We start from the raw sequence: 12,395 nt of genomic DNA, 5'->3' as shown, positions 1-12,395 counted from the left end.
TCAAATATTTCAAAACATGCATCCTGTTTCCAATAAGGCGCTAAAGTAAAACTGAAATAAATTTGACAAAGAAATTAACTTTATGTCCTGAATAAGAAGCGTTATGTTTGGGGCAAATCCAACACAACACATCAATGAGTTACCCCTCTTCATATTTTCAAGCATGGTGATGTCTGCATCATGTTATGGGTATGCTTGTCATTGGAAAGGACCAGGGAGTTTTTTGGAGGGGGATAAAAAGAAACGGAATAGAGCTCAGCACGAGCAAAATCCTAGACAGACACTGGGAGACAAATTTAGCTTTCAGCAGGACAATAACCTAAGGCCAAATATACACTGGAGTTGCTTACCAAGATGATATTGAATGTTCCTGAGTGGCCTAGTTACAATTTTGACTTAAATTGGCTTTACAATCTATGACAAGACTTAAAAATGGCTGTCTAGCAATGATCAACAACGAGCTTGAAGAATTTGAAAAAGAAAGAAGAAGAAAAAGAAAAGACTCATAGCTGTAATTGCTGCCAAAGGTGATTCTAACATTTATTGACTCAGGGGTGTGAATACTTATGTAAATTTGATATTTCTGTATTTCATTTAATTTGCAACATTTTCTAAACCTGTTTTCTCTTTGTCAGTATGGGTTTTGTGTGTAAATGAGTGAAAAAATGTTTTAATAAATTCAGGCTGTAACACAACAAAATTATGAATAAGTCAAGGGGTATGAATACTTTATGAAGGAACTGTATAACTATATAGCCTACAGTATATAGCTGCATTTCTCAAAAATATATACTCTTAGCTTTCATTTGACCCCAAATTTGATGTGCTCTTATGAACTTCTTCACATATTAGTGCTCATGGAGCTTTTTACATGGAAATCCCCTGTAGTAGCTATGTAGAGAGAGGAAGTGAGGTAGAATTTGTTGTATGATCTAAAGCTTGAAGGAGTGTACTGGATGTGTTTGTGTGGGCGATATGTGCTAGTGAATTTATTTGCTTAAGCTTCTAATGATGCGCTTTCAGACTTTAAGCATATACGTGTGGGTGTCTCCCCTAGGAATAGGAGTAAAAATGATAAAATAACTCAAAAGCAAAATCCTATGTGCGTGAATGTGAAAACTTTAAATGTATACGTGTGACTAAGTAGAGCTGTCATAATCTAGAAAGTAAAATCCAGTGTTCAGTGAGGATGTTTGAGTGGGCGTAGTGAATGATCCATCCAGCTGCGTCCCTCAGGGCAGGTAATAATGTATGGTATTGTTAAGGCAGATTGTGTGGGTGCAGCATACTATCCTGTGCCTGGCTTTTCTAAAGCATCAGGATACTCAAGCTTTAAGTGAGGCTGACTGTAGCTAGGTTTCCATCCAATTGGCAACAGATTTTCATGTGAATATTCTAAAATCTGCATAAAACAATTTACACATTTTTCCACCATCAAGTGTATTGCAGAAAAAAGTCTGTGCGTGATGACGTAGTGCACATACAAATAACTTTTACTGTTAAATTACCACGTACTGAATAAAAAATACAAGTTAAATGGGTTTCCATCGCATTTTCAACTCCACTGATGGTTTTGTCACAAATGTGCCCACTCTGGTCTTGGTAGGTGCGCTCTAGCCAACAGCTCGCAGATACAGTGCGGGTAGGCTACCTACATGATGAGATTATTATGGATAAGAGCGAGATTATTTTCATTTGTCAAACGGCAGCCAATCAACATGTCACCAGAATAAGACCCTCAATATTTATTGGAAAGGAGCGTCAAACTCCTTTGTGTGTGTGCACTTTCACCACCCTGTGAAGTTAATCATTTATTTCATCTGTAGCCTAATAAACTGCATGCTTTCCCGAGACATAGTGGGAGGACTACACAACATATCATCGCGTGAGTACAAATTTACTAAAAGATGATGGTTATTAGCAATATTTTCCACCGCCATTTCCACCGCCACGTAATTAATTTTAGAGACACAAAAAGATCACTCTATGTCGAACAAACAATGTCTGTCTGCATTTATAAATATGTACCAGCATTTCCTGTTTCCATCAGCCTGGTCGTGACTTTTTTGATGCGTCAGGTAATTCATCCACATGAAATGGTTGAATGCAAACCTGGTTAGTGTGGATGATGTCAGAGAGGTTGCAGTGAGAGAGCTTTCTGAGCCTGCTATTGGGTTTGACAGAGAAGGCAACTGGAGAAATTCCGGAAACTGCAACCAGTGTTTCTTCAAGGTATACAGTGCTGAATGGGGAGCGTTGCTGCACAGCTATTTTCAGGTCTCTCCAGAGTTGTTCGGTCGGATTCAAGTCTGGGCTCTGGTTGGGCCACTCAAGGAAATTCAGAGGCTTGTCTCAAAGCCACTCCTGCATTGTCTTGGCTATGTGCTTAGGGTCGTTGTCCTGTTGGAAGGTGAACCTTCCATTCTGAGGTCCTGAGCACTCTGGAGCAGGTTTTCATGAAGGATCTCTCTGTACTTTGCTCTGTTCATCTTTGCCTCGATCCTGACTAGTCTCCCAGTCCCTGCTGCTGAAAAACATCCCCACAGCATGATGCTGCCACCACCATGCTTCACCGTGGGGATGGTGCCAGGTTTCCTCCAGACGTGACGATTGACATTGAGGCCAAAGAGTTAAATCTTGGTTTCATCAGACCAGAGTATCTTGTTTCTCATGGTCTGAGAGTTTTTAGGTGCCTTTTGGCAAACTCCCAGCTGGCTGTCATGTGCCTTTTACTGAGGAGTGGCTTCCGTCTGGCCACTGCCATAAAGGCCTGATTTTGTGGAGTGCTACGGAGATGGTTGTCTTTCTGGAAGGTTCTCGCATCTCCACAGAGGAACTCTGGAGCTCTGTCAGAGTGACCATCGGGTTCTTGGTCACCTCCCTGACCAAGGCCCTTCTCCTCCGATTGCTCAGTTTGGCCAGGCGGCCAGCTCTAGGAAGAGTCTTGGTGGTTCCAAACATCTTCCATTTAAGAATGATTGAGGCCACTGTGTTCTTGGGGACCTTCAATGCTGCAGGAATGTTGTGTTACACTTCCCCTGATCTGTGCCCAACACAATCCTTTCTCGGAGCTCTACTGACATTTCCTTTGACCTCATGGCTTGGTTTTGCTCTGACATGCACTGTCAACTGTGGGACCTTATATAGACAGTTTTGTACCTTTCCAAATCATGTCCAATCAATTGAATTTACCACAGGTGGACTGCAATCAAATTGTATGAAAGGATGATCAATGGAAACACGATGCACCTGAGCTCAATTTCGAGTCTCATAGCAAAGAGGCTGAATACTTATGCAATTTCTTTTTAATTAGCGAAAATTTCTGAAAACCTGTTTTTGTTTTGTCATTATGGGGTATTGTGTGTGTGTATATAGAGTTAAAAAAAAAAAAAACATTTTAGCATAAGGGGTCTGAATTCTTTCCGAAGGCACTGTAGATCCGATCCCTGTTTTCAGAGGTTCAGGCTGTGACGATGATATATTTACAAATGAATAGCAAACTAAGTTAATATAAGTGCTCTAGTCTAGAGTATAGTATAGAACTACAAATCGTCTGCTGTTTCACAAAACCCTTTGACTGAAAATGTTAGTTTTTAACCCTTCATTGGTTTTCAATTCCTATGTGAACTATCACTGTTTTTCTTTTCCTATCTCTTGATCATGTAAATTGTAAAATAAGAACAGTCTTCCCTGTGGCTCAGTTGGTAGAGCATAGTGTTTGCAACGCCAGCATGGTGTGTGCAACGCCGGGGTTGTGGGTTCGATTCCCACGGGGGGCCAGTACAAAAAAAAAAATGCATGAAATGTATGTATTCATTACTGTAAGTTGCTCTGGATAAGAGCGTCTGCTAAATGACTCAAATGTAAATGTAAGAATGTTTTGGACTTGTCTTTGTGTTATGCTTGGCAGCCTTGTGGAGTAGGCCGAGATGGAACACTGTACCATTTTCAGTTTGCAACAAAGGCTTTTGTCTGTTTGGTTTCCATGGAGATCTTTAGTTCGATCTTGATAAAGGCCCTTTTCAATACAGTCACTGAAATGTTTCTATGTAGGAGACTGGAGAGAGAAATGGTGCAAAACAAAAATGTATATAAAGCGCTGGATCAAAAGAGAAAACATGAAAGGGTGAAGGAGAAATCAAACAAATCATTTAGAGAAAGGCAGCACAAAATTGAAAACGGAGCCGGAGTGGATCCAATAAAGCTGTAACTAAATGGCAATAAGTTATTGTAAATTATTACTGATCTGTGTTTGACCGCACATGCAGCTTTAAGAAAAATATTGAGAAAGTGGGCCCTTTTTTACCCTGTTCTTAAGTAGCATTGGGGTCAATGTAAACAATGCAAAATGCTAAGCATATTCTGATGATGCAATCATCCCTATGCCAGCGTTCTGCTTTCTAGGCTCATATTGACCCAACTGTGATTTTTTTTATTTTTTATGTATCGATGTGCCAGTCTGCAGATCAGTTTATCTGACCCCTGATGTGCTCGTGTTGAGCCTGTGCTCAGGGAAGGCACAATGTGTGTCACTCTTAGGATAGGAGAGGAGAATGATGAAATTACCCTCCTCAAGAAGAGAGGCTTTGAAAGTGAAATGAGTCAGCAGTTGGGTTAGATTAGGATTTTGGATTAGCCCTGATTTAAAGGATGGAATGTTGCTCTATTGTTTGTTTGTGAATGTTTGATTTTTGTGTATGACGTCATCTCTGCATGTCAGTGTCAGTACCATCAATGTCTGTATGTTGTGTGTCTGTGTTCAGTGCACTGTCATGGATAATGAATACATCCTCTGTAGACCTGTCAGATGGGTGATATTTGCAGTCTGTAATAGGATGATGGATGGATACAAGCCGAGGTACAATTTGTTGAAGGTCGTCCATAGATAGATATTGAGAGGAGGACCCGAATTGAATGCATTCTCATCTTCCCTTTATCCTCTCCTCCTCTCCTCCCTCTTTCTGTCTCTTGTGAGGTGCTCACCTTCCTCTACCACACAGGCTAAAAATATATCTGTTCGACCTGTTATCCATCTACTGCCTCGTGCGCGCGTGCACACACACACACACACACACACACACACACACACACACACACACACACACACACACACACACACACACACACACACACACACACACACACACACATTTCAGCATCTAGATTCCGTTTCTTATCCCGGCCCTTTATAGCCTACAGTCACAGCAGACCAACCTTCTTTCTTCTCTCTCTCCGTCTCTCTGTCTTACCCAACACACAGTGGGTGAACACTGCATCTCCCTGCGTAATCAGAGTGACAGGATGGGAGGATGTCGGTGGGAGGATGACGGTGGGAGGATGTCGGTGGGGGTGTGAGGATGATGCGTTGGTGGGGCTGAGCCTCAGGTTTAGAATTAGGGTGTCCAGACATACTACCCCTGAGCCAAACCCATTACATACTGCAGACGCTCTCATGCAATCTAGCAAATGTGGAGAACAACATTGCTCACTGTATGGAAGAATGATTTGTAAAATCCATAGCCCTTATTCCACACCAGTGATCCCGGTCATGGTTCGATAGCTCTCAACCATCGATAGTGGTTGGTTCCCCAGGTGGTCTGGTTAAGTACTGCAAGACAGGTGCTGTTGGTATTCAGCATCATTTACGGTGTGCTGTTTTCACCACTAGATACCATTCTGCTGTGCTGTCTCTGAGTCTTCATGTTAATCTCTTCCACTGCCACTGCTGGTCGCCACTATGCAGTCTCCTCCCCTCCTAAGTCCATGTCCTGACACACTTTCAGACGTGTGTGTGTGTGTGCGCACAGGCACATTGCTATATCTCTTCTATGGGTGCTCAGGCTGTGTTAACCCACGCCAGCAGTAACACTCTGTCCCAGAGGCAACGTTTTTTTAGCCTAGCAACACAAGCTCTAGTTTTAGTGGTTGGTAGCGTGGAGGCGGATGGAACGGCTCTCTCTCCATGTCGTCCCTTCTTCATAATGACCGTACACTCAGTCAACCCTCTCACGCTGTCCTGCAGCACATACACATCCGCTTTTTCCAATGTCATGTCTCTATGTAGGAAGGTGATGTGGTATTTAACTTGAGTAATAAAAAGGTAAAAACATACATAATGCAAACCTTAATGTAAATGTGTAAGTCTCTTGTGTGTGCAGCGTGCATGTTTTTGCCATGTGTGGTGTGAATGTGTGTGTTTCTCTATGATTGCGGCTCTGTTGGCCCTCAGTCTACACTAGCCAGAGCACCATTGTCCAATGTTTGCTGACTGTTGGTGTTCAGATAGACTTCTCCTCTAGACGATTTGCTGAGTTCATCAGGCGAACACTGGCCTGTCCCATTTGAAATGAGCTGAGCTGATTCACTTAGTCTGGCCAATGACTGTCTGACTGCAGCAGAACACAGGGGCTAGCAGAGGGAGAGCAGGACAGGCTAAGGCTGTAATGAGCATGTTTTTGGGTGGAACGTACTAAAGATGGTGGTGGGTACTGGGTACTAGAGGGGAGAGGCTTTTAGATATGGTGTGTGTACTATTTTCAAGATTTGTATATTTTTGTGGTGCAGCAGGACTTTTCATTGGACTGTAGCAAGGTATCCCATCAAACATGATTTCTTTTTACAGCCATACTCTGAGTTTATCTGTATGAAATGTTGCTGAGGAATATTTCAAGTTTACCAGCATAGTTTAGAAAATCCTGTGTGTGCTGTGTCCTACAATAGTGTTGTTGGCCAGATTGTGTTCTGTTAGACTCTTTTGTCTAACTTTGTTTTATAGGTGCTTTGAGAGCAACCTTGAGTTTAATGAGCCTAATATGCAAACCTTTGCGGCCACATTGCATGCACAAGCTTACAGTTGACTGGGGCAGCTCTAGCAGGGCAGAAATATTACGAACTGACTTGTTGGAAAGGTGGCATCCTATGACTATGCCACGTTGAAAGTCAGTCAGCTCTTCAGTAAGGCCATACCACTGCCAATGTTTGTCTATGGAGATTTCATGGCTGTGTACTCGATTTTTATACAGCTGTCAGCAACGGGTGTGGCTGAAACAGCCGAATCCACTAAGTGGTCTGAATGGATCACTGTTTAATTAAATGTCTCGATTTGTAGCTAACTTTAAAATAATTGACCACGGGGATCGTACTTGATCATAATAAACTAATTTTAGAGCCCAAAACAGCCATCAATAATTATTATTTTTGGCCGCTCTGGTGATCGTATTTACATAGGCTTTTTAGGACAGACCATGGCTTTTGGCACCGCTAGGTTGCTATGCAGTAGAACACCAGAGTTTGACTTCACGCTCCAGACCGGACCCTGGGGGCCTGGTGTGGATGGACAAAGTCAACATGCACGCGATGGTGCATGAGGACACGCCATGGTGCATGCGGACACTCGTGTGGCCGGTGTAGTCATCATGTAATGGAGACTCACAGTTACTGCCAACAGATGTAGAATTCAGCTGTCTTCTATGTGTTGGAGTAGTTACATTTTATCACCAGGAGGTGGTACTGTAAACAAGCTTTACAAATTCACACAAGCTGTCTGCGACATTAGGGGGAGACAACTTACTTCTAATTTGGTCAGAATCTCTACAACCAGTACAATATAATCATTGAAGATTAGGGCTTTGAGATTAAAGACTAATGTCAGGATGTAGTTGGAGAATCTATGTACATTTGCTTGATTTAACACACCCTTGGTTGATTATGTAAAATCATCATACGCCTGATCATTTCCCTAAACACATCATCTCCTCTGTGTCCACAGGGCTTCAGGAGAAGTGGCCGATGTGTGGCAGTGTGACAGTTGAAAGGTCAGGATGACATCTGTAGCCGCCGATTACGACCACATGGAGATCCAGCAGCAGCAGCAGCAGCAGCAGTACACCAGCGACATTGTCAACAACCGCTGGGATGCTGACGAGTGGGACAACGAAAACAGCTCGGCCAGGCTGTTTGAACGCTCCCGCATCAAGGCCTTGGCAGGTAGGCACCAGAACTACAACACTACTGGGTCTGAGGACCATCTTACACATGGATATACTGTATTACATTGTCCTTTCCAGCACAGTTCAAGCATCTACAGTGGATACGCAAACAACTTTGTCCCCTGCTCCAACCCGACTGTCTGGTCATAGACTAACTAAACACTAGGGGCCAACTCTGGCCCCAACTGACACAGCACAAGCTTCTTCTATTGCATAAATGGGTTACAAATGTCACAGTGATGTATACTTCATCATGGGGTCAGGCTGGATTCAGGCTATCCTTTGGCTTCCATTGAACCAATTGAACTCTCCAGCTACTCTCTTGATCTAATCAAATTAAGTTTCTGTGCTACATAGGATTAAGCTGTATTGCTTGTTAATTGGGATCATTAGGCTTTAATGTCATTGAGGTGGGTGTGTCCACTGTCTCTGGACCGCATAAGGTACTTCTGTGAAGATTAACAGGGGATTAGTGGACACAGAGTTAAAGAATAGTCGTTAACGAGGAATAATTAATTATGGAAAATGAGGATTAACTCTGGGGGCAGGTAATCTATGTTGTACAGAAAATAAATATACTAACGTACAGTAAGTGGCCAAAGCCCTGTGTTATTGTAGAAAACGTATACACACACAGGCTGTTACTGCCTCCTTTTAAGATGAAGCATTGTAGCTAGAATGTCCTAGGGTCTATGTGGCACTGTTGTTGTTCCATAATGCCCTTCTTACATCTTAATACAATGCGGTATTTGGGCTCACCCAGACAACGAAAAGAGACCACCTACTGTACCCCCCTACAGTACAGAATGTGTCCCTGCTGAGGTGTTCCCCTTTTACCCCCAGTAGTATTTGTGGTGGCACTGTGTTTGTGCTGTAATCGTAGCTGTAGGCCTGTTTTTGGGCTCCATAGTTCACTGGTTTCTAGGCTACTATGCTAGTGTTCCACTTAACTAAATAATTCACCTGCCTCTTAAATATGCAGGAGTTGTTGGGGACTACAGCACCACAACATGGCTTCTCCGGCTCTTTGACTTTCAGTTATTTGGTCTTTCATTCATGATAATGGCTGTATTCTTGTTATTGGGCCATATGTATTGTAAATCCTGCTTTTCTCTTATCCCCATAGAGTAGCTTGTGTGACTGTCTGAGTTGCTTTTTGTAGACTATGTACAGTGCCTTCGGAAAATATTAAAACCCCTTGACTTTTTACACATTTTGTTGCATTACATCTGAAGCAATCTACACGCAATACCCATAGTGACAAAGCGAAAACAGGTTTTTAGACAATTTTGCAAGTATTCAGCCCCTTTGCTATGAGACTCAAAATTGAGCTCAGGTGCATCCTGTTTCTATTGATAATCCTTGAGGTGTTTCTACAACTTGATTGGAGTCCACATGTGGTAAATTCAATTGATTGGACATGATTTGGAAAGGCGCGCACACACACCTGTCTATGTAAGGTCCCACAGATGTCAGAGCAAAAACCAAGCCATGATGTCAAAGGAATTGTCTGTAGTGCTCCGAGACGGGATTGTGTCGAGGCACAGATCTGTGGAAGGGTACCAAAACATTTATGCAGCATTGAAAGTCCCCAGGAACACAGTGGCCTCCATCATTCTTAAATGGAAGACTTTTGGAACCTCTAAGACCCTTCCTAGAGCTGACCGCCCGGCCAAACTAAGTATTGGGGGGGAGAAGGGCCTTGGTCAGGGAGGTGACCAAGAACCCGATGGTCACTCTGACAGAGTTCCTCTGTGGAGATAGGAGAACCTTCCAGAAGTACAACCATCTCTGCAACACTCCACCAATCACGCCTTTATGGTAGAGTGGCCAGACGGAAGCCACTCCTCAGTAAAAGGCACATGACCGCCCACTTGGAGTTTGCCAAAAGGCACCTAAAGACTCTCAAACCATGAGAAACAACATTTTCTGGTCTGATGAAACAAAGATTGAACGCTTTGGCCTCAATGCCAAGCATCACATCTGGAGGAAACCTGGCACCATCCCTACTATGAAGCATGGTGATGGCAGCATCATGCTGTGGGGATGTTTTTCAGCGGCAGTGACTGGGAGACTAGTCAGGATCAAGGCAAAGATTAACGGAGCAAAGTACAGAGCGATCTTTCGTGAAAGCCTGCTCCAGAGTGTTCAGGACCTCAGACTGGGACAAAGGTTCACCTTCCAACAGGACAACGACCCTAAGCACACAGCCAAGACAATGCAGGAGTGGCTTCGGGACAAGTCTCCAAATGTCCTTGAGTGGCCCAACCAGAGCCCACACTTGAACCCGATCAAACATCTCTGGAGAGACCTGAAAATAGCTGTGCAGTAATGCTCCCCATCCAACTTGACAGAGCTTGAGAGGATCTGCAGAGAACAATGAAAGAAACTCCCCAAATACAGGTGTGCCAAGCTTGTAGGGTCATACCCAAGAAGACTCAATGCTGTTATCGCAAACAATAGTAGTGAATTTCCAGTGTAACTTGATCACCTCTCTTGCGCTGCTCAACAGTGGATTGTCACATCATTAAACTTCAGTTTGCTTGCTCTGTGTGCTCTTTGTAAACAAATATGACATGTGACTGGCTCAATTACATTTTTGTGAATACGTTTTTTTGGGGTGGGTGGAAAATCATACCGTGGGTATTTCAAAATACCCCGGTTTATGGAATATACAGTATTCCGCCCAAGCCTAATCAGTTGCATTTTTTTTCATATCAATATCATATATTTAAAAATAATAATTATATCACATCGTAACGGGGTTTCAGTTCCTTATGAGCCACCATAGTTGTTGTCATGTGATGAGAGCTCGAACTGCTCCAAATTTGAACATCAAACTGACTGGCTAGCTTGCTAGACCTAAATTGGAGTAAACTAATTTAGCTATACCTCTATACCAAATCTGGAGCTACATTTCTAGCTATACATTTTGTGCCCATTCCGTCTTTGTCCGATTAGCAAAAAATTTGATCTGTAGGAGAGAGTTGAGCTGGTAGACCACTGATTTGGCCAGCTCATCCTTCTCTAGGCCGCTGGTTGGCCAGGTCGTCATCCTTAGCGAGATGACATCATGTTTTATGAGGAAATAGAACATTTTTTTTATTGTTCTGTTTGAGATACAAGTTTGAGTTGTTTTTTTTTTTATTATATTTTTCTCCAATTAATGCTTTGGCCATGTACCAGTATAGAACGAGTCAACAAATTTCTTTGGATATGAGTTAAAAGAATATGATCTTTTAAAAGTGAGATTTTTACTTGGCAGTTATATTATTTGCATTATGTGTAGTTTAAAGTATGTATGGTACAAATATCCATATGTTTTACCAAGTGCTAACTGGCTATTTTGTCGGGTGAGTTCCACCACTGATTTGTGGGCTAGTCACCTAACGTTAGCTAACGTAAATTCACCCCATTCCGTACAAATGTGTGCAACCGCGACATTCAAACGAGGCTGCAAAGAAAACTAATGGGACTGTAGCGACTGTGTTGACTTCAAAATCTGGGGTGTGAACTACGTTTCTATTCAAGCGTTGATCGACATGCTAATGGCTCTATAGTATTGGAGAAAAGTAGAAAAAAACGGACCCTCCGTTACATCGTGACGTGTCATGCTGTAACGTACAGCACGCATAAAGCAACTATTTCTGTCTTACAATCTCTCTCCACCAGGTGTAGCACTTCTCTCATCGTTTAAAAACAAGAAATGGACAGTGACGGGGTAAGGGGGATACCTAGTAATTTTTTGCGTCATCACTGTAAGTGATCATGACTCTCAAAGCCGCTGTTTACTACAGAATATGAAACATGAAATACAATGTGGACCAAAGTATTTATTGTCTTGCCTATTTTGACAACCTTTTTGTTGTATTAAAGTTAGTGAGCTGGTCTCATTGGTGAACCCATGCTATGTCTTTGCTTTGCTAGCTATCCGCCGAGTGCGGCAGCAAATGCCGATGCGATGCTTTTTTTTACAAAAGAGTGTAGAAAGCGGGTAAAATAAGTATTAAACGATATCACGACATGCCTCAGTCATATCGATATCAAACGATATTGATATCATAAAGAATTATCGATATTGGTGCCCACTACTAGTAACCAGTTTATAATACCAATAAGGAATCTCTGGGGTTTGTTGTATATGGCCATTATACCACGACTAAAGGCTGTATCCAGGCACTCCGCTCTGGGTTGTGCATAAGAACAGCCCTTAGAAATGGTATATTGGCCATTATAAACTGGGTGGTTCGAGCTCTGAAATGCTGATTGGCTGACAGCCGTGGTATACCACGGGTATGGCAAAACATTTATTTTTAATGCTCTAATTACGTTGGTAACCAGTTTATAACAGCAATAAGGCACCTCGGGTTTGTGGTATATGGCCAATATAGCACGGCTGTCGTGCAT

At 42.6% G+C, this 12,395-nt stretch overlaps 1 protein-coding gene across 1 annotated transcript in view; it reads left to right on the top strand.

The window, feature by feature from the left end:
* LOC115153313 (spectrin beta chain, non-erythrocytic 1) overlaps positions 1-12,395 on the top strand; it is a 115,688-nt gene that overhangs the window by 23,216 nt on the left and 80,077 nt on the right. The window contains exon 2 of the mRNA XM_029698634.1: positions 7,769-7,986. Within this exon, the coding sequence (XP_029554494.1) occupies positions 7,821-7,986 (166 nt within the window). The 5' untranslated portion in view covers positions 7,769-7,820. The remainder of the gene's footprint in view (positions 1-7,768; positions 7,987-12,395) is intronic.

Source organism: Salmo trutta, chromosome 18 (genome assembly GCF_901001165.1).
Source record: "Salmo trutta chromosome 18, fSalTru1.1, whole genome shotgun sequence".
Lineage (NCBI taxonomy): Eukaryota > Metazoa > Chordata > Actinopteri > Salmoniformes > Salmonidae > Salmo > Salmo trutta.
This window is presented reverse-complemented; position numbering and strand designations above follow the sequence as displayed.